The 26,983-nt window shown below is 53.4% G+C and overlaps 4 protein-coding genes across 7 annotated transcripts; 2 read left to right on the top strand and 2 right to left on the bottom strand.

Annotated features, from left to right (window-relative positions):
- Nucleotides 1–404: 404 nt before the first annotated feature.
- Nucleotides 405–3,107, bottom strand: NOP16 (NOP16 nucleolar protein). The gene is made up of 5 exons (XM_051793432.1): nt 2,960–3,107; nt 2,729–2,837; nt 1,998–2,067; nt 1,021–1,127; nt 405–769 (listed from the first exon to the last, which is right to left on the bottom strand). Exons 1-5 carry the CDS (start codon nt 3,064–3,066, stop codon nt 626–628), a joined length of 537 nt encoding a protein of 178 aa, XP_051649392.1. The 5' UTR covers nt 3,067–3,107; the 3' UTR covers nt 405–625.
- Nucleotides 3,108–3,218: 111 nt separating this feature from the next.
- Nucleotides 3,219–3,938, top strand: HIGD2A (HIG1 hypoxia inducible domain family member 2A). Its single transcript, XM_051793433.1, has 2 exons — nt 3,219–3,376; nt 3,593–3,938. The coding sequence occupies exons 1-2, from the start codon at nt 3,262–3,264 to the stop codon at nt 3,757–3,759; spliced, it is 282 nt and encodes a 93-aa protein (XP_051649393.1). The 5' UTR covers nt 3,219–3,261; the 3' UTR covers nt 3,760–3,938.
- A 2,102-nt stretch (nt 3,939–6,040) lies between these two features.
- On the bottom strand, nt 6,041–10,867 carry CLTB (clathrin light chain B). 2 transcript variants are annotated; one of them, XM_051793486.1, is made up of 6 exons: nt 10,586–10,867; nt 9,010–9,056; nt 7,709–7,826; nt 7,332–7,443; nt 6,878–6,931; nt 6,041–6,407 (listed from the first exon to the last, which is right to left on the bottom strand). In XM_051793486.1, exons 1-6 carry the CDS (start codon nt 10,767–10,769, stop codon nt 6,236–6,238), a joined length of 687 nt encoding a protein of 228 aa, XP_051649446.1. In that variant the 5' UTR covers nt 10,770–10,867; the 3' UTR covers nt 6,041–6,235. The 2 variants fall into 2 exon arrangements, with proteins under 2 accessions (XP_051649446.1, XP_051649447.1); XM_051793487.1 differs by lacking the exon at nt 6,878–6,931 and having other exon boundaries at nt 10,586–10,865.
- A 433-nt stretch (nt 10,868–11,300) lies between these two features.
- On the top strand, nt 11,301–26,077 carry FAF2 (Fas associated factor family member 2). 3 transcript variants are annotated; one of them, XM_051793483.1, is made up of 11 exons: nt 11,301–11,672; nt 17,569–17,637; nt 17,983–18,117; nt 18,802–18,878; nt 20,025–20,163; nt 21,460–21,545; nt 21,626–21,717; nt 23,118–23,295; nt 24,194–24,365; nt 24,556–24,699; nt 25,229–26,077. In XM_051793483.1, exons 1-11 carry the CDS (start codon nt 11,610–11,612, stop codon nt 25,409–25,411), a joined length of 1,338 nt encoding a protein of 445 aa, XP_051649443.1. In that variant the 5' UTR covers nt 11,301–11,609; the 3' UTR covers nt 25,412–26,077. The 3 variants fall into 3 exon arrangements, with proteins under 3 accessions (XP_051649443.1, XP_051649444.1, XP_051649445.1); XM_051793484.1 differs by lacking the exon at nt 11,301–11,672 and adding an exon at nt 11,780–12,004; XM_051793485.1 differs by lacking the exon at nt 11,301–11,672 and adding an exon at nt 12,034–12,572.
- The last annotated feature ends 906 nt before the right edge of the window (nt 26,078–26,983 follow it).

The raw sequence follows: 26,983 nt of genomic DNA, 5'->3' as shown, positions 1-26,983 counted from the left end.
CAGCCCATAGGGCACTGGGTCCTGGAAAACCAATTGTGGAAGCTTGGAGCCCATCAAGGAGCAGGAGTACACACCAGCCTGTCCCTGCTGCGAAACCCTTCATACCGCTGCTCCTTCCTTTTGTCATAAAAGCTCTGCACTGCCCTCCAGCTCCTCAGCAGGGAAGGGACCCCAGCCTGGTCTCCCACACTGCAGGCAGGAAGGTCACCAGCAGGGGAAGGAAGCAGCACATGGCCCCACTCTGCTGCCTACAGGGCAATCAGCCAAGGTCTGAGTGCTGCCCACACCCTGTGGGCCCAAGCCCTGTCACCACGGAGGGTGACCCCTCACACAGGTCGGCACCAGGAGCTCTCTAAAGCAGGGCTGCACCAAGCAAGAGCCCAGAGCAAGACATTCACACCAGCTTGAAAGAATATTTTATTTCAACAAAGCAAAAAAAGTGCCAGCTGCCACACAGAAAGTGAGCAGCACAGCACAGTCAGTGCCAATGCCAAAGAGCCTTTCATGGCTGGTTAAAACCATCTCTGTCTAATGAGGGTCCTTTCTCCACCTCCAGAGGCTTTTTTCAGTTCAGAAAATGGTCATGTCAAGCCTGCACTTGTAGGTAAACGAGGAAAAAGGGCAGTCACTGCACATCCATCTTTTCCGGCTTGAGTGATGCAATGAATTCCTTGTACTCCTCGGGATAGAAATTCTTGTACACATTGATCTTTCTCTTAATCTGCTTGGGAGTATCCTGGTAGTAGTTCTTCTCATCTCGAGCCATTTCCTGTGACAAAGAAGAGGGTAAGTCAGAGGAGCAGCCCCAAGAGCAAACACCAACCCATCCCTCCCACGCCAGCGCAATCACTCCCTGACTCACAGGGACCTGGCCACAGTTCAAAGCATTGTTTTCCCTTAACAATCAGCTGACTGCAAAACAGGATCCGGGACAGAGAGGATTAGCAATTCCCATCCTGCAGAAGGTCCAGGAGCAAGGACTCTCTGGGTTCTCCTTGCCCTGGGACAGCCAGGCCATACCTTGTAGTTTTCCCCATGGTTCCGTATCATGTACTGCACGTAGTCAATGAGGTCCCGTGACAGCGTGTTTGACTTCTTCTCAGGGAGGCTGGCCTCATATTCCATCTCTAGGCAAAGAGACAGCATGAATAGGGGAAGGAAGCAACACCTTCTCAGAGGTTCCCAGCCTCTCCCCAGGGTCAAGCCTGCCCGTGCTGCAGACTCCTGCTGCACAGTTTGGCTGCTCACGCATGCAGGGACACTTCTCAGCATGATGGTGCAGGAAAACGGACAACACAAGAGCCCTCTGCATGGGCTGCAGGCATCCAGGCCTGTGCTCCAGCTCCTCTCCAGCTCACACCATGGGAGAGGGCCCTTTCTGCCCAGGCTGCAGAGTGTGACTGCTCAGAGCTGCCCAGCCCACCACTAAAACATGCTGGATACTGAACCATGGCTTCTTGTCACCCTGGAGCCACACACCAGCATGTTTCACAGTGACAAGAGCGCTCTTGGGGAAAGGCAGCCCAGGAGAGAATCACAAAATCATTAGGGTTGGAAGGGACCTCTGGAGATCACCCATTCCAAACCCCCTGCTATGGCAGGGTCACCGGGAGCAGGTGACACAGGAATGTGTCCAGGTGGGTTTGGAATGTCTCTAGAGAGGGAGACTCCACACCCTCCCTGGGCAGCTGTTCCAGTGCTCTGTCACGCTGAACGGTGAGAAGTTTTTTCCTTGTGTTGAAGTGGAGCTTGTTGTGTTTTAGTTTATGGACATTACTCCTTGAAAAGGTAAAAGAAATTCATGAGACAGATCCAGGGGAATGGCAGAGCTGCTGTCCTGCTCTGGCCTGGTTGGGAACCCCCAGCCAACTGCTGCCCAGGGCCTCCACAAGCCCATGAGCCTGGACAAGAAATAACACTCTTCCCTGCCCCTGGCACAGCACAGAGAGACAAAATACTCCCCAGGGCCTTGGGAGAACCCCACATGCAGCACTGACCATTCACCACGTACGGCTTCCGCACTATTTTCTTTCGTGACTGTTGTCCATTGCTTTCCGCTTCCACCCCCTGTGTTACACGAGAGAAAAGAACACTCAAGAAAAGTCTGTTTGGAAGAGGGCTGTGTCCACACACATTGCTCCCAAAACTCCTGACTGCTTCTACATGGCTGCAAGGGCCAGGAAATCTCAGCTGGTTTAAGCAGAGCCTTATATGTGACATTAAAGAGGCTTGTAGACCAGCCTGTCTTCTCAGCAACGCTGTCTGAAAGGAGATAAGTGGCAAACAAGATCACTCTGATTTTTTCCCTTGAGTGGAACCTTTGTGGGGCCACCTTCCACCTGGCTGCTCACAGATGCTGATGGGCCATGGTGGCACTGCTGTGCACAAAGAGCCCTTCTTTGTTATCAGGAGCAACTTGGCTGCACCGTTCTCAACCCCACCTGTCTCTGTCAAATCCCAGGAGATGACGTTATTTATATTTGTTCTAAAGTCTATACTTGTTCTAAAGTCCATTATGTCTCTGTGGTGCTATAGCTCGTTCCCACGCCAGGATTTTGGTGAGAAAAGTACATAGATCAACATAAGAAACAGCGTCCACCTGCTGGAGACGGATCCAGAGCCACTTGCCTCATGCTCTGAGGCTGGCTGCTCTCCACGCTGCTTTCCCCAACCCCCCACAGCCCCTACAAAGGTGCAGCCTCCGCCGAGCTCCCCCGGCCACACTTACCAGCTTCTTCGGTATGGGGAGGGCCTTATTGGGGTCCTCGGACAGGCCCATCTCGGCCAGGTTCTGCGCCACCGACTTGCTCGGGTCCCAGGCATGGCGGATGTGCGAGCTGTGCGGGGACAAGGGACATCACGGCTGTGCTCCCCCTCCCCACCAACACGCGCTGCAGGTTCCCCACGAGGCGCCCGCTCCCACCCGCCCTCGGCCCGCGCCCATGCCCCCGGCCCTCACCAGGCGATGCGAGGCGCGGCGCGGCGGCGGGCGCTGCGGTAGAGGCGCTTGCGGTTGAGGTTGTAGGAGTATTTGTGCCGCCGGCTCTTCCCCTTCGCCTTCGGCATGGCGGGCCCCTGTGAGTACCCGTGCGGCACAGGGTACTGGGCTGCCTGGCCGCGCCGCGGGGCGTCACGGGAAGTGTAGTCCCACGACCGCAGAGCCACGCGGGGTGTGTTCTACAGTGGACTACAACCCCCGGCATGCACTGCACCGGGGCGGGGGTACGGCAGCCGGGAGGGGCCGCGGCTGTCACCTTGGCCATGGCGGCCGGGCCGCCACCGCCGCTGGATCGCCCCATGCTGCCCGTGTTCAGGGAGGAGGGATTTGGGGACAAGTTCCTGCGCAAGACCCGCGAGAACCCCCTCGTGCCCCTCGGTGAGAGCGGGAGGGGGGCTGACGGTGCTGAGTGAGGGGCGAGGGCCGGGGCGGTGCGGGCCGGTGAGGAGTCGGTCCCTCATGAGCCCCGGCCCGGCCGCCCCCCGGGCGAGCACGGCCCGGGTGTGGGAGTGCTGTGGAGCCGGCCCGGGTGTGGGGGTGCTGTGGAAGCGCGGGGGGAGCTGCTCCTCGCTCACAGCCTCGTCCTTTCCCCAGGCTGCCTGTGCACCGTCGGCGTCCTGACCTACGGCCTGATCTGCTTCAAGAGGGGCAACACCCGCCGGTCACAGCTGATGATGCGGGCGCGTATCCTGGCCCAGGGCTTCACCTTCGCGGCCCTGCTGGGGGGCATGGCTGTCACGGCCCTGAAATCCAGACAGTGACCTCGGGCAGGAGAGGAGCTGCGGCCGCTGGCCAGCACCCACCACCCCGGGATGGATCCTGGCTGTGGATGGAGTTTTCTGAGGAACTGTCTTGATGTCTTGGTGGAGCCACTGCTGGAGAGGCTCTGTAGTCCAGAGCACTGGAAATGGGGTGAATACATTTTGTGATTATCCTGAAATTTGGGCCGTGGCTTTTTTTTGATTCCTTGAGGGCTTATCCTGCAACACCAATGTTGTGTCACTAAGGCTCGTTACCCCTGTGAGAACTCTTGTCCCTGCTTGGTGCTGTCACAGCCTGTTAAAATCATGTCCTCTGGGTCGTGGTCTGCACTGAGGTGTGGCTTTAGTCATGCAGTGCACCAGCATTTGAGAAATGAGCTGCCCAGCTAGGAAGGAACAGCTGTTTATGGCTCGGTCTTGGCAGGACAGAGTCCATAAGCAACGGGGGAGCAGTCTGGGGAGGATGTGTGACCTGTTCAATTGCAACGGGTGAGCAATAAGGTGAATTGCAGGGAGATTGTGACTGATACTGGATTGCAGAGCATTGAGAAGCCACAACAGTAAGCAGTGTAGGGAAGCTGCCTTGGAGCTGTGGTGATGCAAACAGGGCATGAGAGATGAAACTCCCTGTGAAAACAAGTTGGGAACTCATGATTCCAAAACAGGGCCTGGCTGAGTTCTCTGGGATGTGCTGCTGCTTTGGCAGTCCCCTCCCCTCACTCCTGCTTTTTCCTGTAGGATACGTTGCTCTTCCAGCCCCATCCTTCCCGCAGGAGGCCTCATGGCTGTGGGTTCTCCTGAATGCAGCATGTGTGTCCCTAACACACAGATGACAGTGCTCCATAGGATTGGAGATGTCGGTTTATTGTAACAGATAATTTGGACAGTCACAGAAACCAAAGCCGAGGGGATGTAGAACAGCTGTGGGCACGGCTCCCCGGGAGCTGCCCCGGCCTCACATGGAGCACACGGCAGCTGGGGGACCCAGGGGCCTGGCTGCCTGCGGGGCCTGGAGGAACAGAGCATGGGATGGGGGGCACGCTGTCCCCCCAGAAGCAGCCAGAGGTGCTTCCCACTGCTCTGCAGGGAAAGGCAGAGGCAGGCAGCCAAGTCCCAAGGTGTCCTGCAGCACAGCAGAGGTGCCTACGCATGCTGGAGGGCAGGGGGACCAGGCAGGAGTGATCAGCTCTATGGGCAGAGGGGCACAATCCCAACACACAACACCAAGTGACTCCCTATGCACCCATTTCCCTTCCCAGCCCACTGCTAAGCCTGTGCCCCAGAGCCACAGGTGCCTGACCATCCCCCTGATGGCTGCAGCAGCAGCAGCACAGGTGACATTCCTGTCTCTGGAGCCACAACTTCAGGGCAGGACAGCTCTGCACACTTGATTTCCAGCTGAGCAGGGCTCTGCAGTGAGGCTCAAGTGTTTTGTGGCCTCTGCTCCATGTTCCCCCAGCTGCTGCAAGCCCTTTCCAAGCTCCCAGATGCAGGGCACAAGCTCAAGGCTGTCCCTCTCCTGCTACTCAGGAGTTGTGCAGGTTCCCAGGGCTGGTGCCAGCCCTGCCAAGCAGAGGAGAGAAAGCCAGTGTTCAGGCGGGGAGCGGGACTGAGGCATCTCCCCACGATGCCTTAGGTGGGCAAAGCCAGGGGGCAGAGCAGCTGCAGACAGATGTGCAGGTTGTTCTCAGGGACAGGACAAGCCCCAGCACCAGAACTCTGCCCAACCCTCCATCCTGGGTTAGGAAGCTGGGAGAGCTTGACCTGCCCCACAGCAGCTGGACCTTCCTACCTCCTTCCCTGCAACCACACAGCCTCCATCTCCCCTTCTAGTAGCAGAGGAAGGAGCAGAGCAAAGCCAAGGGCTCTCAAAGCCTGGCATCCCACATTCCCAACTGCTGGTGGTCATGAGAGAGGGACAGAAAACTTCCTGCACACTCACCCCCTGACCCTTCTCCAGTGCCCTGCAGCACTGTACTGCCAGGACTGCAGGACAGATGGGACACTGATGCTGGAACTCCATCAGCTTTTTGGGGTGCACAACCAGGCTGGACCCCACTGGGATCCCTGCCTCAGGGATAGGACCGAGGCCTGAACACAGGGCTGCCAGGACAGCCACAGGCAGTTTTATTCCCAGCACAGGGGTGAGGTGGGAACACAGAGTGAGATATTCCCTGCTCACTCAGCCAGGCTCCTGCAGACCCTGGGCCAGGGCTTCCTCCTTAACTCAGCTCTGCCACCCAGTGCCGCTTCCCAGGGAAATGCCACAGTGATTTATAAATAAGTGTAAAAAGAGACCGATGCACCTTTTAAGCAAAGGAAAACCATGGGGAGAGTTACAACCAGTGACTCGAGCACAGCCGAGGTGCAGGCCAGGGAGCAGGCAGTGGGAGGCCTGTCCTGGGCTGGCCCCTGGAGCCACCCGACTCGGTGATCCCGGCCGTGCCCGCAGTGCTCCCAGCTGTGCCAGGCACAGCTAGCGGGACAGGGGCGTCTGTTTCAGGGAGATGAGCACCGAGCGCATCCGCGAGACATCCTTGCTCTGCTTGCTGCTCTTGGGGTTGAAATCACACAGCTGGGCCACCTTCTCCCACTCAGAGCCCGGGGTCTCCTCCTTGGACTCCTTCAGGAATGCCTCCTCCGATGCCCTGCAGAGACGTTGAGGGTTGTCACTGGCAGAACCCTTTTCAAGGAGGTTCTCCCCTTGTGTCCCTGCTTCCTATCCCCTGCTCCAGACAATGAGCTCAGTGTCCTCTAGGAGCCAGAGACACGCGATGTTCAAGGCTGCTGTTGGCTGCACTCACCCAAGACATCATTCATCCAGGGGTGCTGGGATATCCATGTGCTCCCAAGACTTCTCCATCCCCCAACACCCCCAAAAAGGCTTAAGAGCCCACAGCTTTGCCTCTTCAACCAGCTCCCACAGGGGCATTTCCAGGAGCTCCACTTGCCTCCTAAGACTCTACCATTGAGACGTTCAGCTGCATCGTTCTCCCTCTGGGACCTCATCAGAGCCCAGGACCTCCCAGCACCCCCCTCCCCTTGGCTGGTCAGCCAGTGCTGGGGCAGGGACCCCCAGAGCTTGTGGGGCAGGATACGGTGTGTAAGAGGCACATACACGTAGCCAATGACATCGGCGTCCGGCTGCTGGTAAAAGGCTTTGTCAGCGATCCTACCCCAGGCACAGAGAGAGAGAGAGCGGAGCGGAGCGACAGGCAGGCAGAGGGTTAGAAAGAGAGAACAGAGGGGGTTAGTCCTCCCAAAGAGTGTGACCCACACATCGCAGCACCAGGAGAACCTGGAGCCCAACCCTGCCCCCCTGCGAGACCCATGCATGGGCAGGAGGCACTGAGATCCCAGGGTGATCCCAGTGTGGTCCCAGCCAGGGTGGCTCTGCATAGCCACTGGAGCCACTCCAAGCCCTGGGGCCTCTCCCCTTACTTGGCAAAGCTCCATCCCTGCAGGGCTGGGCCCCACTGTCGGGAAAAAGGCCCCCAGACTACCCAGGAAGGCAGACCTGGCTGAACAGCAGCTCCCATCACAGTCTAATGGCCATGCTGGCCCCAACATACCTGTTGTTTGCCCGGTTCTTCTCCATCTGCTCATTCTGACGGAGGTTCCACTCCTCCAGGTCCTTCTTGGCCTTCTCACGCCATTCCTGCTCAGTCACCTTCGATGCTGCATCTAAGGCCAGAGTGAGACAGAGCCCATCAGCCAGGCTGGCACCCACTGGGTGTGCTGGGCAGCCCCTCAGCAGGCAGGGCAGCTGCAGCCACCCAGACCTGGCCCCACTGTACTGGCCAAAAGGCCCCACTGCTCCAAGGACAGCAGATCTTTGGCAGGGGCACAAGACACCTCTCTGGGATGCAGCAGGTGAGGGACTCAAGGGCCCCAACTGCCACATCATGAGGCGCCACAAGCACAGCCACACACGGCCTTGGGTCCTCACCCAGCTCCTCCAGGCGCTTCTTCTGCTCCTCCCTCCACTTGCGGATGCTCTCGGGTTCCTGGGTCAGCCGGTCAGCCTTGGCTATGGCTGCGTAGGCATCCGTGGGGCCGTTGGACTCCTGCAGGACATGAGCACCTTGCCATCAGCACCAGCTCTTCCCACAGCCCAGCCCAGCCACCTCCAACAGCTGGCAGGGATCAGGACTCCACACTCCCAGCACTGACAAGCCAAGATCGGAGGTAGGAAGGGTGACGGCCTGGGACATCTGGGACAGGGTCCCCAAAGCGCTGCTCAGGCTGCTGTTCCAGCTCCCAGCCTCAAGCCGTGTCACCCAAAAATACTTCCCAGCGTTCCCTGCCTTGCCTTGCCGCTCACTGCCATCACAGCTGTTGCATCCTCTGGGCAGCCCCACAGCACAGGACAGCCACTGGCCTTGGGACACATTCCCAGGGATTCCCTGTCTCTCAGCAGGGCCAAGGCAGCCCCAGGACTGAGCTGCTTCCCTCGCTCCTGTGCCAAGCTGCCTGCACGGCCCCACCAGGCCTTGGAGGCGCTGGCTCAGCACCTCCCATAACACCTTCCTGGCCAGGATGCCCAGTCATGCTGACACCAAGCTCAGCAATGGGATTACGTCTTTCTCCAAGATCCTCAATCTAATTAAGTCTGTCCCATTACTGATGTGATTATCAACCTGTAAGCCAGGCACGGGCTGTGCAGACACCCCACTGCTGGGCACCAAGTGAGGTGAAGGACTTGTCAGATGCTGGCGAAATCTCCTGTAGCCAGCAGAGCTGGGCTTCGGGCTCCCAGAAGGAGCTGAGACACAGGTGGGCTCCCCCCAACACCTCTGGCCATGGGGCAAGTGGTTTTCATGGGAGATGCTGCCAAGACAGCAAAGCATGTGTTCCATGGCAGGCCTGCCCTGGCTCTGGCCTCTGCCAAGAGATGCTCCTGCCTGCCCTAGACATCTCCAGAAGCTACCCAGGCTGAAGAGAGGGGCCTTCTGTGGAGAATGGAGGATTTGTCACCTGCTCTTAGGGCCCAGGCACTCCTTCATGGCACAGGCCACCTGCAAACAGATGTGGGGCAGGTCATGGCAGGTGGGACACATCTTCTCTTCAAAGAGAATGGAGCAGCCAGGACTCCCCCAGGAGACCCAGACCCTTCCAGGAACACCGTAGCTGTTCTGCAGCTGGATAGCAAATTCCAGTCAAAACTGGGGGCAGAGCAGCAGAGTGCTGGCCCCACACCCACCCAATTTCCCTTAGCAGCCCTGGGCCAGGGAAGGGCTGAGCTCTCACCTGAAACACATCTCCGTTGACAGTGGCTCCTCCATTCTGGAAACCAGCTGGAGAAAAAAGAAGAGAGAAAGAAGAACACAACTATGGCAGGTGCAGGTGATCTCGGTAGGGCTGGTGTTCAGGAAAACTGAAGCAAATCAGTTCTTGGGAATTTGTCTGTGCCATTTCCAGCCCAGCACACCCATCCACAACACTCCAACAGTGCCCTGTCCTTGGTGGGATCCAGCAAGCACCTCCCGCTCTCCCACACAAGCCTCTCCAGGCATTTATGTCTTTATGGTGTTTTCACTGGTGTTTTATCTTATCTGAAGATTAGGGAAACTTCCAGGCATGGACACAGGCTGCTGCTCTGACTGAAGAAACACGTGACCAACTCCCACCTGCAGAGGCTGCTGATGGACACAGAAGCTGCTGGCTGAGTGCTGAGACAACTCTCCAGGGACAGGGCCCATGGAAATACTCCATGTGCTCCCCCAGGAGAGGAAGGCATGGATGCAGGCCAAGGTCCTTGAGAGGCCATCTGGGATGACCTGCAAGGTCAGGGCTGGGAATGAGGCACCACTGACAGGCCCAGAGAGCTGCACACTAGCATCAGAATGCCAGCCCCAGGCAGTGGGCTTTGCTGCTGGGAGAGAAGAGGCTTTGAAGGAGTCACACTCCAGGCCTTAAGCTCTCCCCAGTGACCAGCACAGGCCTTCTCCTGGCCAGACAGCTACAGGCACAGCCACAGTGCAGCTCTGCCCCATGGTGCTCACCCCCACGACTACACCCAGCTCTAGCCTGTCTGACTGCATTTATCACTGTGGCTGTCAACATCTCTCCAGGCCCAGATCTGCCTCCACGGCCCTGTGTGCACAGCAGTAAAACCACTGCTCCACAGCCAGCACGAGGAGACCTTGTGGGGCTGAAATAGGGGAAGAAGTCAGAGCATCCCTATGCCCGTGCCGAGAGCAGACCACTGACCCCTGCACACTGGAGGCAAGAGATCAGGATTAGCACATTCTATCTGCAGGGCCTGCGACCACGATGTTCCCAATGGGAATTTCTTCCATTTTACACTCCAAAGGGCTCTCCGTCTGCGGGGACAGTGACAAGGCTGTCACTGCTCCTCAGTTCCGCCTGGATGCCTCCTACATTGCCATAGCTGGGGGCACTGAGACATGGACATGGGAGTCCATCCAGCCCGGGGAACGCAGCCTGGGCACATGGGAGAAAAATCGCCCCACGGCCAGCACATCCCAGCTCAGGATTCACGCCATATCCCGATGTTCTGAAGCCCTTTGGGCCCAAGCACAGGCGCAGACAGCCCTTACTGCTGCCGGCTGCCAGCCGGGCCCACCCGGACACCCCATCCCCTACCCGTGAGGTGCAGCACGGACCCCATCACCCACCGTGGGGGGTGCTGTGCGTCCCACGGGGAGCCTCAGCCCCGCGGGCGCGCGGCCCGGAGGACCCTTCCCCACCCTCGGGGCAGGAGGGGGCACAGCCTCCCCTTACCCCACGGGGGTGGCAGTCCCCCGTGCCCGCCGGGGCCGCAGCCGGGCGGTCCCCGCGGCCGTGCCCGCCCGGCGCTCACCCTGTTCCGGTGGGGCCGTCTGCCCGCCCGGGGCGGCGGCCGCCTCGCCGTCGGTCGGCCCGAAGCCCTCGTCGTTCTCGATACCCGCGATCTCGCTCTCCTGCTGGGCCAGGAAGGCGGCGGCCGGGTCCTCCTCAGCGCCGGCGCCCTCGGACGAGGAAAAGAAGCCGAAGTCGTCGGCCATGTCCGGCCCGCCCGCGCCGCTCCCGCTCCGGCTGCGCGGCTCGTCTGGGCTGGGCCCGACTGTGCCCGGGCGGAGCCGCCGCTGTCACTGCAGCGGCGGGCGGGGCGGCCGCGCTGACATCAGCGCCGGGGCGGCCCCGCGGTCGCGTCCCGCCTCCCCGCCACCTGCAGCGGGCACGGCGGGCCGGGGCTGCCCGGCTGCTCCGCCCGGGGCTCGGCGGGCCGCGGTTCTGCCGCGCCGGCTCCGCACACGGGGGCTCGTGGCTGCGGGTGGGAGCGGGGGCCCCTCAAGGGCCCCTCCATCTTGGCGGCCGCCGCCATCTTGGGCGCAGGGCACGGGGAGTGCTGGGCAGGACCCTCCCGCCGGGACCAGAGGTACCGGGCAGAGCCCACCTAGTGTCCGGCAGCCCCCGCGGTGACGGGAACACAACCAGCTCCCGAAGGTCTCCGGCTCATACCCCCCACCCTCTCGGGCTCAGAGCCCTCTCCCACAGCCACTGGCAGACCCTCCCCGTCCCCAGCCAGCTCCGGGAACACCCGAGCAGCGCTCGGCACACTCGGAACTCTTCGGGCGCCCGCCGGGAACATCCGAGCACCCCTCGGCACACTTCGGAACTCTTCGGGCGCCCGCCGGGAACACCCGAGCGCGGCCAACCCCGCCGATGGGATTCGGGCGTTTCCGGACGAGCCCTAGAGGCGTTCGGGTGTCTCCGGAACGTGGCCGAGCGGCTCCGGCCGATAAACAGCCATTGGCCGCGCGGCGCCGCCCCGGGGCGGAAGTGCGGGCGGGTGGCGTCACTTCCGGAGAGTGACGGAGCGGCGGGTCAGAGGCGGCGGCAAAATGGCGGCGCCTGAGGAGCGGGAGCTGACGGCGGAACAGACCGAGAAGCTGCTGCAGTTCCAGGTGCCGCGTCCGGGGGGGCCCGCGCCGGCCGGCGGGAGCGCAGGAGGCGGTGCATGGGCACGGAACGGGCTGGGCTGGGCGCGTCCCGCCGGCGCTGGGGGGTATGGGGCGCACAGAGCCGGGTAGGCCCGTCCTGGAGCCGCCCCGTCGGTGCGGGGGTGTCGGACCGGGCCTGAGGGGAGGTAGAGAGGAGAGACACCTGTGGTCCCGGTGCTGGCGGGAGCGAGTGAGACTCCCGTGCCCCGAGTGCTTCATCGGGAGCGTTCTGTCATCGCCACCCGGGCAGGCGGGAAGTGGCTGCTGAATAAACCCCCCACGGGAAGAACTCCTCGGTAAGTCCCGACCGGTTTAATTAGTATGAAAAATTCCCTTGTCGGAGCGGGAGAGCGTTTTCTGTCACCTCGGGAGGGTTGTCCAGCGCGTTTCTGTGAATGTGGTTACTGAGAACGTCGTTCCTGCCCCTCACGGTTTGGTAACGCCACTGGAGACTGTAATGATCTGATCTGTATTTGCTGCACAACACGGGCTGAGTCGCTTAACCTCTGGTGTGCCGAGGCCTCGGGGCCGTGCAGCAGCTGGGTGATCATAAAACCAATCTGCAGATGTGGTTTATTGGGGAGAAAACAGCTCTGGGCAGCTGAAATACTTGGGTTTGCTCAGTGAGGAGTAATTAACGTGCTGAGCAATGAAAATTACCTTCAGGTGTCCTATGTTTGTTTCTGAGCTGTAGGACATCACATGGTGTCTCTTGGATTGCAGGATTCTCTTACAGAGACAGGGTTTACTTTTAGGAGTGTTTTATTTGATTTTAAGGCCTTGCTTTGGATTTTTGGTGTGATGTAACTGTGGATTTATAGGGCTTACAGGGCCTCCAGAGGCATCCGGCCCTGCCTTCCCCAGGTGAGATGGTGCAGCTCTTCATCATTCCAGACAGGGACATGCCAGGCCTTTGCCTCTGAGTCAGGGGAATTCACAACCCCCTGAGTTAATTAGTGAATTAATACACTGAGCTGTTTTCCCGTGACTGGACCTGTGAGGGAACTTGTTTTACACATATCGCCTCCAAATCTTTACTGCAGGTTGGGCAGTCAAATTAAATACAGGCCAAGGGAGCGAGCAGTGTTAACCATTGCTGTCCTAGTGCTGCCTGGTGGGGAGGTGAGGTTTGTGCAGCACTTACAGATATGCAAAAGGTCCCATTCCCAGCTTCCATTCTCTTGCTGTGAGCTATCCCAGTACTTATGAATGCACTGAGTCTGGACAGATAGGACCAGCTGCTCTCACCAGTGCCCCTGTTGCTATTTTCAAACCCCTGTGGGCAGCTGTGAAACTGAAGAATCCTGTTTCCCAATGCTACCTGGTGTTGCCATGGACTGGGGGGGAGGAGAAGGAGGCAGAAGGAAGGACTCATGCTTTAGTCCAGCTGCCCGTCCAGTCCTGGTTTGAGGTAGAGGGAAATGCTCCTCAGGCTGTAAAGGGGAGACATTTTTCAGTTAGGAGACAGCTGCTGTCCTGAGCCTGATGTGAAAGCTGTGGTCCAGAAGGCTTGGATACCAGGATCCTTGTTCTTCTGTCCCTGGAGGTATGTGGGATCAGCTTTCACCAGGGCTCTGCTATTCACAGGCTGCTGGTGATTCCTTATTCTCTGATACTTCACACCTGGCTGAAAGGGACTCAGGTGTTGGTCCTGCTTGTTCCTTTAGAATTAAATCAGTCCACCTGGAAGAGGCTTTTTTTTTTTTCTTAGAGTCTGTTAAAGAGCATTTAGTGTTAGGAGAGGATGGAAAAATCTCACTAAAATAATTTGTACATTGCTACAGAACATTGCTGCAGTCAGCTGGGAAACCCTTCAGGGATCCCTGCTGTCTTTTCAGGGAACACTTCACTGTTTTCAAAGATAACTTTACACTTTGTTGTGATGTAGCATCATAAGTAATTTATACAATATTCCATGGTGACAGAGCATTGTACTTCCATGGAAGGTTATGTGCCACTGCAGTGTGACTAAAGCAGGAGAGCAGACTGGGAAAGAAGGGAGGATAACAGAGATGAGGTAAGGAATAGCAGAAGGCCCTCAGTTAAATGGAGAGTCAGAGGGAAGCATGGAGCAAGAGCTGCCATTCACCCAGCAAACAGCTGTGGGGGTGAAGATGCTGTTGCCCTGAAGTGTTTACCCTACTTCTGCTGGAAATGGCTCCTTCTCAGGCAGAGGTGAGTCCCAGCTGTCCTGTCGTGGCCTGAGCCTTTGGGCACAGTCCTGTGTTAGTGCCTGCTCTGCATTAATTCCGTTGATGTGTCTGATGGGTTCTGTAGTGCTCTGCAAGCAGCTTGGCTGGCAGAATGCTGAAACCAGCAGCTTCCTTCTTGTGGGCAGGGCTGGATAGGGCAGTTGTCTGCACCCTGCTGGGGCAGGTTAGTGGAAAAAAAAAAAAAAACAGTAGGGAGAGAGAACTGGGATAAACGTGAAATGAAAGCAACAAAGCCTCTTGCAGGCTTTCAGTCTCCCATTTGCTGCTGGAGCATTGGATAATAATGTAAAGGAATAAAAGCATCTAAATTTTTCATCTGTCAAGACTTTGCTGTCTTGACATGGGTAGAGAGAAGTTTGATGTGAGCAGTTTAAGAAAGCTGTGGAGATACAGTTCATTTGGGAGATGGAAGAAACAGCGGAGCAGCTTTTGTAGGATCTGATTATTGATCTGTACCCATTATACTTGGGCTGATGTCTGATGTTATAATATGCTAATGTGAAGTAATGGAGTGTTATTTGCAAAGGAAAGAGTTGGCACTCAAGATACTATCTCTGACTTCAGCTGGCAAAAACAGAATGCTCAGAATGACTGATTTAGGGGAAAGAGGAAACATGAAACTCCAGCATCTTTTCTGCTCAGTGTATCGATCAAAACCCTCATAGAGGCATTTGCTGTAAAATACAAGAAGAAACTCTTGGTTAAGGCTTTTTTTCCAGTTTGAAGTCAGGTGTTCTTTACCCTTGGAAACATAATTCTCTGGAATTTGGCAGTGGGTTGGGAAGTAAGAGCAGTGCCAGTTAGTCCCGTGGATTTGCATCTCGTGCTGTGTTTCAACATCAGAGTGTATCTGCAGAGGCAACAGTTTCGTAAGTCCAGTTTACAACCTTTGTCCACTCCAGGCTATTCCTTCTGCTTCTGGAGCATGGAATTGTACTTTCCACTACTTGAGTATTGAGAAGATTCTGGGCAGTCTCAAAGGTGAGAGATGGAAATGGTTCTCTCCAGCAGCTGCTTCACTCTGCTTTGAGTGGTATTTGAGAAGACACTATTGAACTGTCCTGGCATTCATGGAACTTAATATTTTGTTTTCTAAATATTAGCCACTGTCTTGAGCTTGGACCTACATTTATTTGAAGGTTTGAGGGTGCTGGTTTAACAGGACTCGTTTTAACTACTGGAGACTTTATCTTTTTATTACTTACTGTCTGTATGTGCTCTTTGAGGCAGCTGAGAAACCCCAGTGAGGAGGAGACCAGCAGCAAGGTTTGAAGATATTGTTTGTTCTCTTAGCCCTGATGATACTGAGAACATGCTCTTTTGACATGTGCATAGCTCAGTTTGCAGCTGAACAAGGTTCACCAGAAACGCTGTTAAGTGGTGCAGTGGAAATGATATGTTTGAAGTTCCTGATCTGCTTCCATAACTGAGGTGAAGCAGCGCCTTGGAAGGTCCTGGGACAGCAGTGGGGATGTCTTTGGGGTGATAATGACCAGTATCAGTGTTTGCCAGCAAGAGTTGTCTGAGCTGACAGTTGAACTGTCCTGCCGCTCCTTACGTGGGGTGCGGGCTGTTCTGAACCGTGCTGTGTCCTGTAGAGCCTGTCAGAGTAACAATCAACGGGATGCTGGGTTTTTAAAAGCTGTCTTTGCACAGGCAATTTTTTCCTGCAGTGTTTAATTGTGCAGCTTCATTGATCAGATGAGCAGTGGGAGTGCTCAGGATGCGAGTGCACCGTGTGCTCGGGGTGGTTTTGTCACTTCTGCTTTATGTTGAGAGCAACCGAATTAAGATGCTAAGGAAAAAAAGGGTAAATTCATCTCCCTGGAGAACTCGTGTTCTCAGACTGAGATCTGACCAGCAGCTGCCTGGTGAGGGATGATGGTTGGGAAGGGTGAGGTTGACTGGTTGTGGTGTCTCTGTGGAGCTCAGGAGGTCTTGCAAATGCTGCAGTGATTCAGTGCTGGTTAAATGCTTGTTGATAGTTCTGCTGCTTTCTGACCTAAAACTGCTGAAGTGTTTTGCATAATTTAAAAAGGAGGGATTGCTCAGTCATGTTATTAGTGCTGAGAGATAATCCCTGCGTTTAGAAACAAAGGTGTGAATGAGCTTCTGAATCTTGTAAACTTTGCAACCACCAGCAGAATTTCCAGGGTGTTGAGGAATGGCAATCAGAAGGTTTTTCAAGGCTTTGGAATACACACGTTGTGACTCCATTGTAAAATCAATTAATTGAGTAAATTGCAGGTGCCTAAAAAGGCAGGTTAGAAAAATAAATAGTCAGAAGAAAAAAAGAATAAAGTCACCATACCAAACCTAAATTTTACTCTGAAGCACATCTTTAAAGCAAGGTAGCTAAACTGAAACACTAAATCCTGAAGCTGAGTTATAACTAAAGGTATTCTGGCAGCAACAGCTGAGTTCACTGAGCTTCATTTCTTCTATGAAATCCAATTCTCTAGTGTTCCCTTGCAAGGCTTGCTGCAGACTTACTTTTTAATAAATATTTATACACCAGTAGGCAGTGACTTTGAAGTGCTTTTTTCTGAGCTACTGCAGTCACAGTTAGCAATGCTTTAAACAGTCTGGTTGGTTCTGTGCAGTAGAATGAAGCAATGATTTTTGCCCAGGAGATTGGGGAGAAGGTGGTGCTCTGTGGAGACTTAGTGACAAAGAAGCCAAGAAATGCTCAAAAGTTTGAACTGAGCCAGAGATTGAATAAGGCATTTGTTCACTGTGTTACTTGGGTGGAAATAGCATGCGAATGGGGGCAGGGAAGGGACTAGATATGCAATCCTTCTCCAGTAAAAAAGCCAATTCTGTGCATTTTTAAATGGTCAGCCTGTCAGCAGTGCCTCAGAGGCTTCTAAAGGAAGCAAGGAAAATGTCTGTTCAGACACGTTACAGCAAGTGCTGTGGGGAGAGATGTGTTTCTGTGGCACAGTGACAGGGATGTTCATGTCAGCAAAGGTTTGTCTCCATTCAGGAGGTGTTGATGTGGCTTCCTGTAACAACAGACACAATTATTTGATCTCTCGTGAAGAAATTCCAATTGATACAGAGTTAAAATTGCCCAGTGGCTTTGAAGTTTGCCAGGTATTTGGACTGTGTTTTCTGTTTCGGGGCCTGTCTGTGTTGGACTGGGTTTGGATTTTTTACTGCAGATTCCCCTGTGATGCTGGAAACACCGCCTTCGCTGGTGCTTGGCTCATTTTGATTTTAGTCTCTGTTTATACTGGCAGTGAGTGAAGTCATGGTTATCTTGGGTTTTCAGAAATGCTTTGTCTGTATTTTGAGTTTGAGGTGGTTTGAGGGCATTGGCCCAGCACATCCTTCCAGAGAGGAACCTGTGGGCATTATTGCGTTAAACTCTTGGCTCTGCTGAGTGCAGTTGTAGTAACATACCTTGGGCACACTGGGAATTGGCTGATGCTGGAAGAGGGCAAAGGCCTGTTTAAGGCCTCCTGTGTGTTTGTGGATTTGGGTTGGCTCAGGTTGCTCTGCTCTTAAACTCAGAGCAGAGCACTTAAAAAATGAGCATTGTGGTAATGTGTTGTGGTAACTCCTGGCTCTGCTCATGTATTGCAAAGAACAGTAAAAATACGACACTTCCCTGGCACTCAACTGCTTTTACTCTCCTTCTTTAGGACTTGACTGGCATAGAGTCCATGGACCAATGTCGCCACACGCTGGAGCAGCACAACTGGAACATAGAGGTACCACTGAAAATAAGATTTGTAGCAGTTTCCAAGTACCTGGGTTAAATGGAGCCCTCTGTGGGGAGGGGGAGCCCTACCAGTAAGAGGAGTCTGTCCACCCCTGAGTTTACTCAAGTAGCTCTTTAGAGCAGCATCTCCACTTGTCTGGAGAGGTTTCAGCCAAACACTGGCTGCCGTGGAGAAGACTTTCCATATGGAAAAGAGCACTGGTGGTTGCTGTTTGTCATGAATTGTGCTTATCCGGTGCTCCGGGGCTCTGGACAAGGAATACCCATGCTAGTGTCCAAAGTATGGAAAAGATAAAATGTCTGAAACCTCCCTTTGCTCTTTCTCCTGTCAAAGGCAGCTGTGCAAGACCGACTGAATGAGCAAGAGGGTGTCCCAAGTGTCTTTAATCCTCCTCCATCGCGGCCGTTGCAGGTCAATACAGCCGACCACAGGATCTACAGCTACGTTGTCTCAAGGCCACAGCCAAGGGCAAGTTATCTTACAGTGGATTTTGTCCTGCTTCTTGGGTGACTCTTCATGAACAGCAGAACTTGCAAGCAGGGAAAGGAGTTGTTTTCTTTGCATGCTGTTACCTCCTTTCTAAATGTTTTATCTTCTGAAAACAAAATATAGAGCCTCTGTTGCTGCTGCAGAGACTTTCTCTGTGGCAGTTCACACTTGAGTGTGAGGACCTTTTTTTGTGTCATAGACAGTTTGCTGTGGTGTAGTAAAGCCTTTTGATCAGTTCAATTGCAACAAAGGACTGTCCCCTCCATCTGGCAGTGATAATGTTTTTCTAATTAGAGCTCCCCTTAAATGTGTAGTAATTAGAATACAGCACCAATTACTTGCATTAATGTTTCACAAATGAATTTGCATGAGCACCTGTAAGACTCAGTGCTGTTAATCTTTTTGAATAGTTAAGAAGATCAGCACAGAGCAAAAGCATTAGTCAGTGAGGCCAGTTTTCAGATGTGTCACATTGAATTCTGAGTGAACCACGTTAGTCACATTTGATTTGACATGTCTGAAGCCATGAACTGTTGCTGAGCTGTTTTTTATCATGGTTGGAACACCGATACCTCACATGATGCTTGGTGCTGGTGGGCACTTTGCTGTAGCAGGGCTGTTCCAGGTGTGGAGACTGTTCTAATTCTTTATTTGTCATTGCAGGGCCTGTTAGGATGGGGTTACTACTTCATAATGCTTCCATTCCGATTTACCTATTACACATTACTTGATATATTTAGGTAAGTACTTGCTTGTGCTAACTCACATTGACTGCATGAAGGCACATGGTAGCTCAGATCCAGCTGTACCTCTGTCACTGGGATCTTTAAGTCTCATGGCAGATTTTCCATTTGATTGCTCAGCTGGCATTATCTCTAGCCTTCTAAAGTTTCTACGTGGTTTAGTAACAAATAAATCTTATGGCAGAGAAAAAGAGCACCTTGCAGCTCTGTAGATGAAGTATTTAATTGGAATTCTAACTCCATGCAGCTTTACAGTCTGAGTGCCACACAAAGGGATTGCAAAACAGTGTCCAGCTGGCTGATTTTCTTGTACAAACACCAGACTCGTGTCCCGTTGGGCTGGGCTGCAGGTTAACCTGCCCTAATCCATGGGTGTTATTTGGCAAAACCTAAACTGTAAACGCCTCTGCCTTTTCCCCTTCGGTGTCTGTCTCCTCTTCTCCACTTACCACCCCACAGGGCTAATTCATCTCACCTCCTTACACTGATAAAGGGAAAAGGGAATCATAAAGGTGGTAAATAGCCAGCAGTCCTGCTGTCTGCACTGCTTTGGCAGTTTCCCCTGTTGTATTAACTTTCTTTTCCTGTTACACTGAACTTTGGAAAGGTCTTTATCTTCTGTGCATCAGTAGAACTGAACAACACCGATATCTGCCTTTCAGTGAAGTTTGTTTCAGCCTCAGAGGAATGACAGTTTCATTGTACTGGTAGTGTAATGTTCTCTTTCTGCAGCTCTTTGCACCCCAGAATTGTTAGTTCTGCATTAGCAGAAATGCAGTTTTCAAAGTTATCTGGACAAAACCATGTGGCTTTTAAGAGCCCATCTTTGACTAAATTCCTTGAACCGCCTACTGTTGGTGTGGCTTATGTCTGATGCTTCAGAGGAAGTTGAAATTGTTTAATCACATAGAATTTCGATCCTTGCTGATGCCTGGCATGAGATATGTGACTTGGGGGGTGTTTCTGTAGCAGTGGTATCAGTTTGGAGCAGGTGACAGTTTAGATTGAGATTACAAAAGTTCAGGCATCTCAGCTGTGACTTTTTTCCTCTTTATGAATCGCAGTGACTGTCTGTGGAAAAGAAAACCTGTTCTTCAGAAAGTCAGTGAGTTGAATTTGCAGTGTCCTTTGCTTCCTTCCTAGGTTTGCTCTGCGTTTTATACGCCCTGATCCTCGTAGTCGGGTCACTGACCCAGTGGGTGACATTATTTCGTTTATTCATATGTTTGAGGAAAAATATGGGAGGATACACCCTGTCTTCTACCAGGGAACTTACAGCCAGGTCAGTGTCACGTGTTGGTGCATAGATCCTGGGGAGGTGGAAGAATGGGGATTTTGCCAGATGGTATCAGGGCCTTCATGGCAAAATTGCTTTTCATCTAAAGCCCAGCATTTGTCCCCAAACTCTCTTAATAGGGTAATGGAGAGATAGTGAACAAGTGTCTTGGAAAACCAGTGTCTGCCAGGCTTGATGATTTGCCAAGCCTGCCAAGTTGGAAAGCAAAACTGCTCTGGCTGTTCCTCGACCGTCTGTGTGACTCTGTAGCCGACGGCTTTTCTTTGTAATCCTGCCTTTGTTTTTATAAACTGGTGTGCTGTGCCAGAGTCTGTCCTTCTGTTCACCAAATTGGGATTGACTGCCTGGGCTTGTATCATAATGCAGCTTCAGAACAATGCAGGGCCTCAAAATTGAGAGGGAGCCCTCAAGAAATTCTGGGAGATGAGTGTTCCATGTATCAAATCTGGGGGTGCTCCCTGTAGAAGAGGGATGTCTCCATGGACACTGCCTCTTCCACGGCTTCTCTCAACCTGGCCAAGGGAAGGGCCTTCTGCAGTGTGTCCCAGCAGACAGTTGGATCAGCACTGCTTCCCAAGTGCCAGGGAAGAATGTGGAGTTTGTGTCTGCTCTGTGCTGCACAGAGGTGGAGCTCATCTCCTCTGCAGCTCTTCCAAGCTCCTCCATCTTGCCTGGAATCCAAACTTAAATAACCCTGGAATGATTAGGCTACTGAAACTCAGTACCAGTAAAACAGGGAGCTTACTGTACACTTATCCTGTAATCTTGTTGAGAAATGCTCTTGGGTGGGTGGAATCCAGAGACTGTAGATGCAAAAAGGGACGTATTTCTCCGTAGGGTTTTTGGGGGGGCCTGCAGCATTGTTGCATTACCTTTTTAGTAGAGTTTTCATTTGGTGTGATATGAAACTTGTGTCCTGTACAGGCTCAAGTGGAAAGCTCAGCCTTGGCTGCTGTGAGTCTGAGCGGTGAAGGAGGGTTCTTCACTGCCAGCTGAATCTGGCAAGGCAGCTGGGGTGTCCATCCCTTTGGTTGCCTACCTGGTTTCATTCTGAGTTCAGTGTTCTCCAAAGCCACATCCTGAGAGGATGTGAAAAAGCACCACTGTAGCCCTTTCAAACAAGAGTTTATTCAGAACATCTGACAGGTTCACCCTCCACTGCTGCTTTGTTAAAACCACACTGGTGGCAGTGTAATGGCTTGGGTCACACAGACCTTGTGGGTGCTGCTTTCCCCTTGCCCAGAGACCCTGTAACCTCACTTCCTGTCCTCTTATGCCAAGGCACTGAACGATGCCAAGCGGGAGCTGCGCTTCCTGTTGGTTTATCTTCATGGAGATGACCACCAAGACACAGATGAGTTTTGCCGGTAGGTAGGAGAGTTTTCCAAATAGTTGTCTTTGTACTTTAAGTGCAGCTTCACTCACACAGTCTCTTCTCATCCCCCAGCAATACACTGTGTGCACCTGAGGTCATCACTCTTATCAACACTAGAATGCTCTTCTGGGCTTGCTCAACCAATAAACCAGAGGGATACAGAGGTAAGTGTGTCCCTCGTGGGCTTTACATGTTTCCTCTTGTCTCTGGAACAAACCGAGTGCCCTTTGACAAATTTACATGTGTGAAACACACTGTTGGATTCTGTGCAAGAAGGCAAGAGATTTTGGGATTGCATGGGGAAATACATATTGGTTTCTGTGGGATATCTCAGAGGGCCTGTTTGGCCACCAAGGGCTACCAAATACATTGTGATCTTCACCTCTGTTCCATGTGTTTCTGGCAGTCTTAGTTGTGTGCTCCTTGCTGTGGGCATTCAGGCTGCTTTCAGTGCCTTGTCAATGGGAGTTGATGGGTGTGTGCTGGGGATAAACTGAGTGCAGAAACAAATATCCAACTAGCTGTGTCCTTAGCACTGGCTCCTGTGATGCCTGAGGCCAGGACAAACTTGTTAGGTATATTCTTTTCCTTTCTGAGACAGTCATCTTCATGTCCAGTCTCTGTGTCTCCTCCAAAGTCCACAGTGAGGTCCTTTCAGTCTTTCTAGAGCTGTTGGTGCCTGGCCTAACAGCATTTTGGTAAGGTTTTGCTGTAATTGGAGTCTTTTCCCAAAGTTCTCTTCTTGCCTCCTGTGTCCCTTCCACCCTTCCTGTTTCATGGCAGGGGGTCCAGGAGTTCTGGACTAAATCTGGGTCACTCTTGGCTCCACAGTTCAGCTCCCAGCTACTGGCACCTGGAGAGAATGGCTCTGTGTGGAGACAAGTCTTTTGACTTGCTGCTGTTGCGTTGCTGCAGTGCTTTGGAGTCACAATCTGGAAGGCAGAGCTGGAAGGGATTGTGGGGTGCCCTGATTTCCTTTGGAGGGCTCCATTGGTAATGATGGCTCAGGTTACATGTGCTTTAAGGAAGGGATCAGCAGCCACACATGAGCAGTAACTTAAAGCCCTCAATCTGCTCCATTCCCTCTTTCAGACAGAGCCTGGCTCCAACAAAACCAACCTAAGTTTGTTCAGAAATGTCCAGAATGGACATTGCCATCTTCCCCACAACAGTATCTTCCAAAGTCCAGCCATCCCTAATCACCTTAGCAAGTGTTTCCCTGTGTCTGACCTGTGTTCCTCGTCCTGCCATTTAAATCCAAGGCTTTGTCCCATTCTGAATGGACATTCAGAGCCATTTACTTCCTTCCTGCTTGAGTAAAAGTGCCTTTTTGGTTACTTGAAAGCTTGTTTTTTCCCCTCAGTCCCTGTGTTCCAAGGCACTTCCTCCCTTTGCTAACTGATAGGGTTTAGTTTGACAAAACAGAGCCTGAGGCCTTTTCTGCCTTGGAGGAGAGAGTGTCTGTGGAAGCTGCTTTCCTTGGCCCGTGGTGATGGGAAGAGTTTGTGCTGTACCCCTTGCTGACCCTTCTGGAGAGGGCAGTGATGTTTGTGGCTGTTCCCAGTGTCCCAGGCCCTGCGGGAGAACACGTACCCATTCCTGGCCGTGATCATGCTGAAGGATCGCAGGATGACTGTGGTTGGGCGGCTGGAAGGTCTCATCCAGGCTGATGACCTCATCAACCAGCTGATGTTCATCATGGATGCCAACCAGACGTACCTGGTGTCTGAACGCCTGGAAAGGTAGGATGGGACCTGAGCTCTAATCATGCAGACCTTGTTGAGGCAGGCTCTGCCCTGTCCCCTTCCTCCTGCCAGACACCATGTGTAGGCACATTGATCAGCGTCTCCTGATCTGTAACACAGCCCCTGGCTTTCCTCTTCCCAGTGGGATCATCAGTCCATAAATTCAGGCCATCCTATAGCCAGGGAGATGGATGTGTTGTGTACACAGTCCTACCACTGAAAGGTGGGTGTGAGTGCTCTGTTCTCTGCAATTGGGGCACACCTTTGCTGTGCTGGAGCTTTGCAGGGAGAGCTTGGACAGTAGCCAGTAGGATCCAAATGGGAGCAAAGGCATTGCAGGCAGGAGAGCTGGTGTCTGCAGCTGGTTGGTGAGTGTGTGCTGCTGCCTGGACTGTCTGTAATGAGCTCAGGCTACTTTTCTAGGGGCCTCACAAGCCCCTCATGACTCTTAGGGATGTGCAGACTGCATCCAAAGTAGGATCCCACCTTCCATCTGCTCCTCCTCTGTCCCACGGTCTCCGTGGGAACCTGGTAACACGTTCTGGTTCCTGAAATGTGCAAGGAATTACCTGAAGGAGATAAAACTCGGGAGAGTCTCAAGTATGAGGCAGAAATCCTGGGCACTGCTTTTGTACTGTCTGTCAGCTCTGTTGAGCCACGGTGGCTGAGAAGCATTTTGAGTTCAGTTCCACCCACCCTGGGGAAGCAGTTTGTGTGTGAAGGGACCATGAGGGCCCAACTCTGCCTTTTGGGAGCTCATGGTACTCCAAGTCATTACTTGCTGTGTGCTCCTACGAGTTTGAGGCTGTCCCTGCACCCTCGAATCTACCCTCAGCCAACCAAACCCTCACTTTAGGGCCCATTAGCCCTGACCCCTTCCCACTCACGTTTGCAGGGAAGAGAGGAACCAAACCCAAGTCCTGAGGCAGCAGCAGGACGAGGCATATCTGGCATCTTTACGTGCGGACCAGGAAAAGGAGCGCAAGAAGAAGGAGGAACGGGAGAGGAAGAAGAAGAAAGAGGAGGAAGTGCAGCAGCAAAAACTAGCAGAGGAGAGGCGGCGACAGGTGAGAGCAGAGGGGCTGCTGGAGAGGCTGCCGTGCCCTGCGGGAGGAATTGCTTGTCACATCGGAGCTGCTGGCCTTGTGTGGGGCTCAAATGTCCCTCGAGCCTCTTGGAGCAGCTCTGCTGCAGGGGATGGGCATAAAGGTCAGTTCAGTGCACGGCCATTGCTCCTGCTCCCTCCTTGCTTTGCAGACGCTGCAGGAGGAGAAGGAGCGGAAGTCGGAATGCCTTCCTCCCGAGCCACATCCCGATGACCCGGAGAGCGTCAAGATCATTTTCAAGCTGCCTAACGATTCCAGAGTGGAGCGGCGATTCCACTTCACACAGTCACTGACGGTGAGCTTGGGGCAGAGCTGATGGGCATTCCAGAGGGAGGGGGTCTAGAGACTTCCATGTGGCTCAACAAAGCTTTGGTTCCCTTGCACTGTGACAAATGGTGACCTTTGCTGAGAGCCTTAGCAGGCTCAGCTACTCCTGGGTAAGGAGGAGTGTCATGGGGCCTAGTCCCACCAGCCTGGGAGAGATGAAAAAATGGAAGAAATTTTTTTCCTTCTCCCTAAAAGCTGAGACTTCTAGTGGAAGGTGTCCCTGTTTATGGTGGTGAGGTAGGACTAGATGATCTTGAAGGTCCCTTCCAACACATAACATTCTATTATTCCATTGCTCCTTATTAAATAATGGTGTAGGAAAAGTCAGAAACAGTATCTGCACTCCAGTTTCAAATGTGCCAAGGAAATGGCTGTCTCACGTCTACAATGCAGCGATGGTGCAAATTTGGTAACATTCCCCTGCGAGATGCCAGGGATTCCGTGTGGCTGTGTCACTGCTCCACTAGCTGGCAATTATTTCTGTGCTTCTTTCCCAGGTGATCCACGACTTCCTGTTCTCCTTGAAAGAAAGCCCTGAGAAGTTCCAGATTGAGGCCAACTTCCCTCGCCGTGTCCTGCCCTGCCTCCCTACAGAGGAGTGGCCCAACCCCCCCACGCTGCAGGAGGCCGGACTCAGCCACACGGAAGTCCTCTTTGTGCAGGACCTTACGGACGATTGACACTTCTTTTGGTTTTGTTTTTGATTTTTTTGGGTTTTGTTTTGTTTCGTTTTGTTTTTTGGGGGCTTTTGTTTTTGGGGTTTTTTTTTTTCCAGAAGACACAAAATGGAAAGAGAAATTCATATTATTATTATAATACAATATTTTTTTTAAAAGACTGCGTACAAACGAGGGATCAGAGACCACATGGCCCGTGCCAGCTGTGCTGCGTGTGTGCGCTGGCGAGAGGACGCGTGCGCACGGCCATCCCCTGCACCGGGGGGGCAGAGAGGGGGAAGCTGGTGTTGCCCCTCCACCTTCCCTGGGGAGGAACAGGAATGGCAGCTCTTGGTAATTACTGCTTTTATTGATGACAATAATAATAAAACCCCGACAACCTGACATCGCGTGAAGATTTGATACTCTGCTGCTCCTGAGAGGCACACGACCGAGCACCAGAATGTGCTGGGAGTGGGGTGGGGGGAAAGGGCTGGACAGAATCTCTTCAGCTTCCCTCTCTGTATAAATACTGTTCTTTAATATTTCTCTTGCTTTGTAATGACCAAAGGAGAATGGGGTTGACTATAGTATTAACTTTTTTGATAAAGAGCTGGTTCGATTCTTACCCGTGTGGGGTCTTGCCCAGGGTTCTTAGCCTGCGTAGTGTAATAAACTCTGCCTCTAGCACGTCTGTGCCCATGCTTTCTGCCTGTGCCCTGGGGAGGGGGGTGAGCTGCTCTGGGCATTGTGGCTCATGGAACTGTGGCTGCACTCAGCTTCTGGCCTTGAACTGGTGGTTTTGTGCCAGCGGGAGGTGCTGTGTGAGACAAGTGTGCCCAGTGTGGGGCATGGCAGGGCTGAGGTGCTCCTCTCCTGCCTCCTGGGGCATCGGCTCAGGGCTGAGGCTGGGAGGGAGGGAGAGAGCTGGCCCTGAGTTTTAAGGCCTGGGTCTACTCTCCAGGAGCAAGTGGGAGGGGGTGAAAGATCTGAGGGTGGGTGTAGGGCTCTGTTCCCTGCCAGAGGCTTGGTCATGGCTGTGGAGCAGTGCCATCAGCTCCTGCCCGCAGGGGGAGTGGTAGGAATTTGTTCCTTCCCTACCCACCTGTTCTGAACAGGTAGCCAAGCTCACTTAGAATCACAGAATGGTTTGAGTTGGATCTCAAAGATCATCCCGTTCCAACCCTCTGCCCTGGGCAGGGACACCTTCCAGTAGACCAGGTTGTTCCAAGCCCTGTCCAACTTGGCCTTGAACACTTTGAGGGATGGGGCAGCCACAACTCTCACCCTCACAGGGAAGAATTTTTTCCTTCTATCTAAACCTACTCTTTCTCGGTTTGACCCCATTCTGCATTGTCCTATCACTACCACTCCCGATGAGGAGTCACTCTCTGGTTTCCTTGTAGCTCCTTCAGATAATGGAAGGGGCTGTGAGTTCTCCACCCAACCTTCTCCAGGCTGAACCACCACAACTTTCTCAGGCTGTCTCCGCAGGGGAGGTGCTTGTCCCCTTATCTACTCCATGCTCCCGAGGGCTCTGTGTCCTTATGTAGACGACCCCAGAGCTGGATGCAGCACTCCAGGTCAGGTCTCACC

Source organism: Manacus candei, unplaced genomic scaffold, assembly GCF_025592945.1.
Source record: "Manacus candei isolate 608988 ecotype Guabito, Panama unplaced genomic scaffold, ASM2559294v1 h1tg000037l, whole genome shotgun sequence".
In the NCBI taxonomy this organism is placed as follows: Eukaryota; Metazoa; Chordata; class Aves; order Passeriformes; family Pipridae; genus Manacus; species Manacus candei.
The sequence above is the reverse complement of the archived record's forward strand: the minus strand, read 5'-3'. Positions and strand labels throughout refer to the sequence as shown.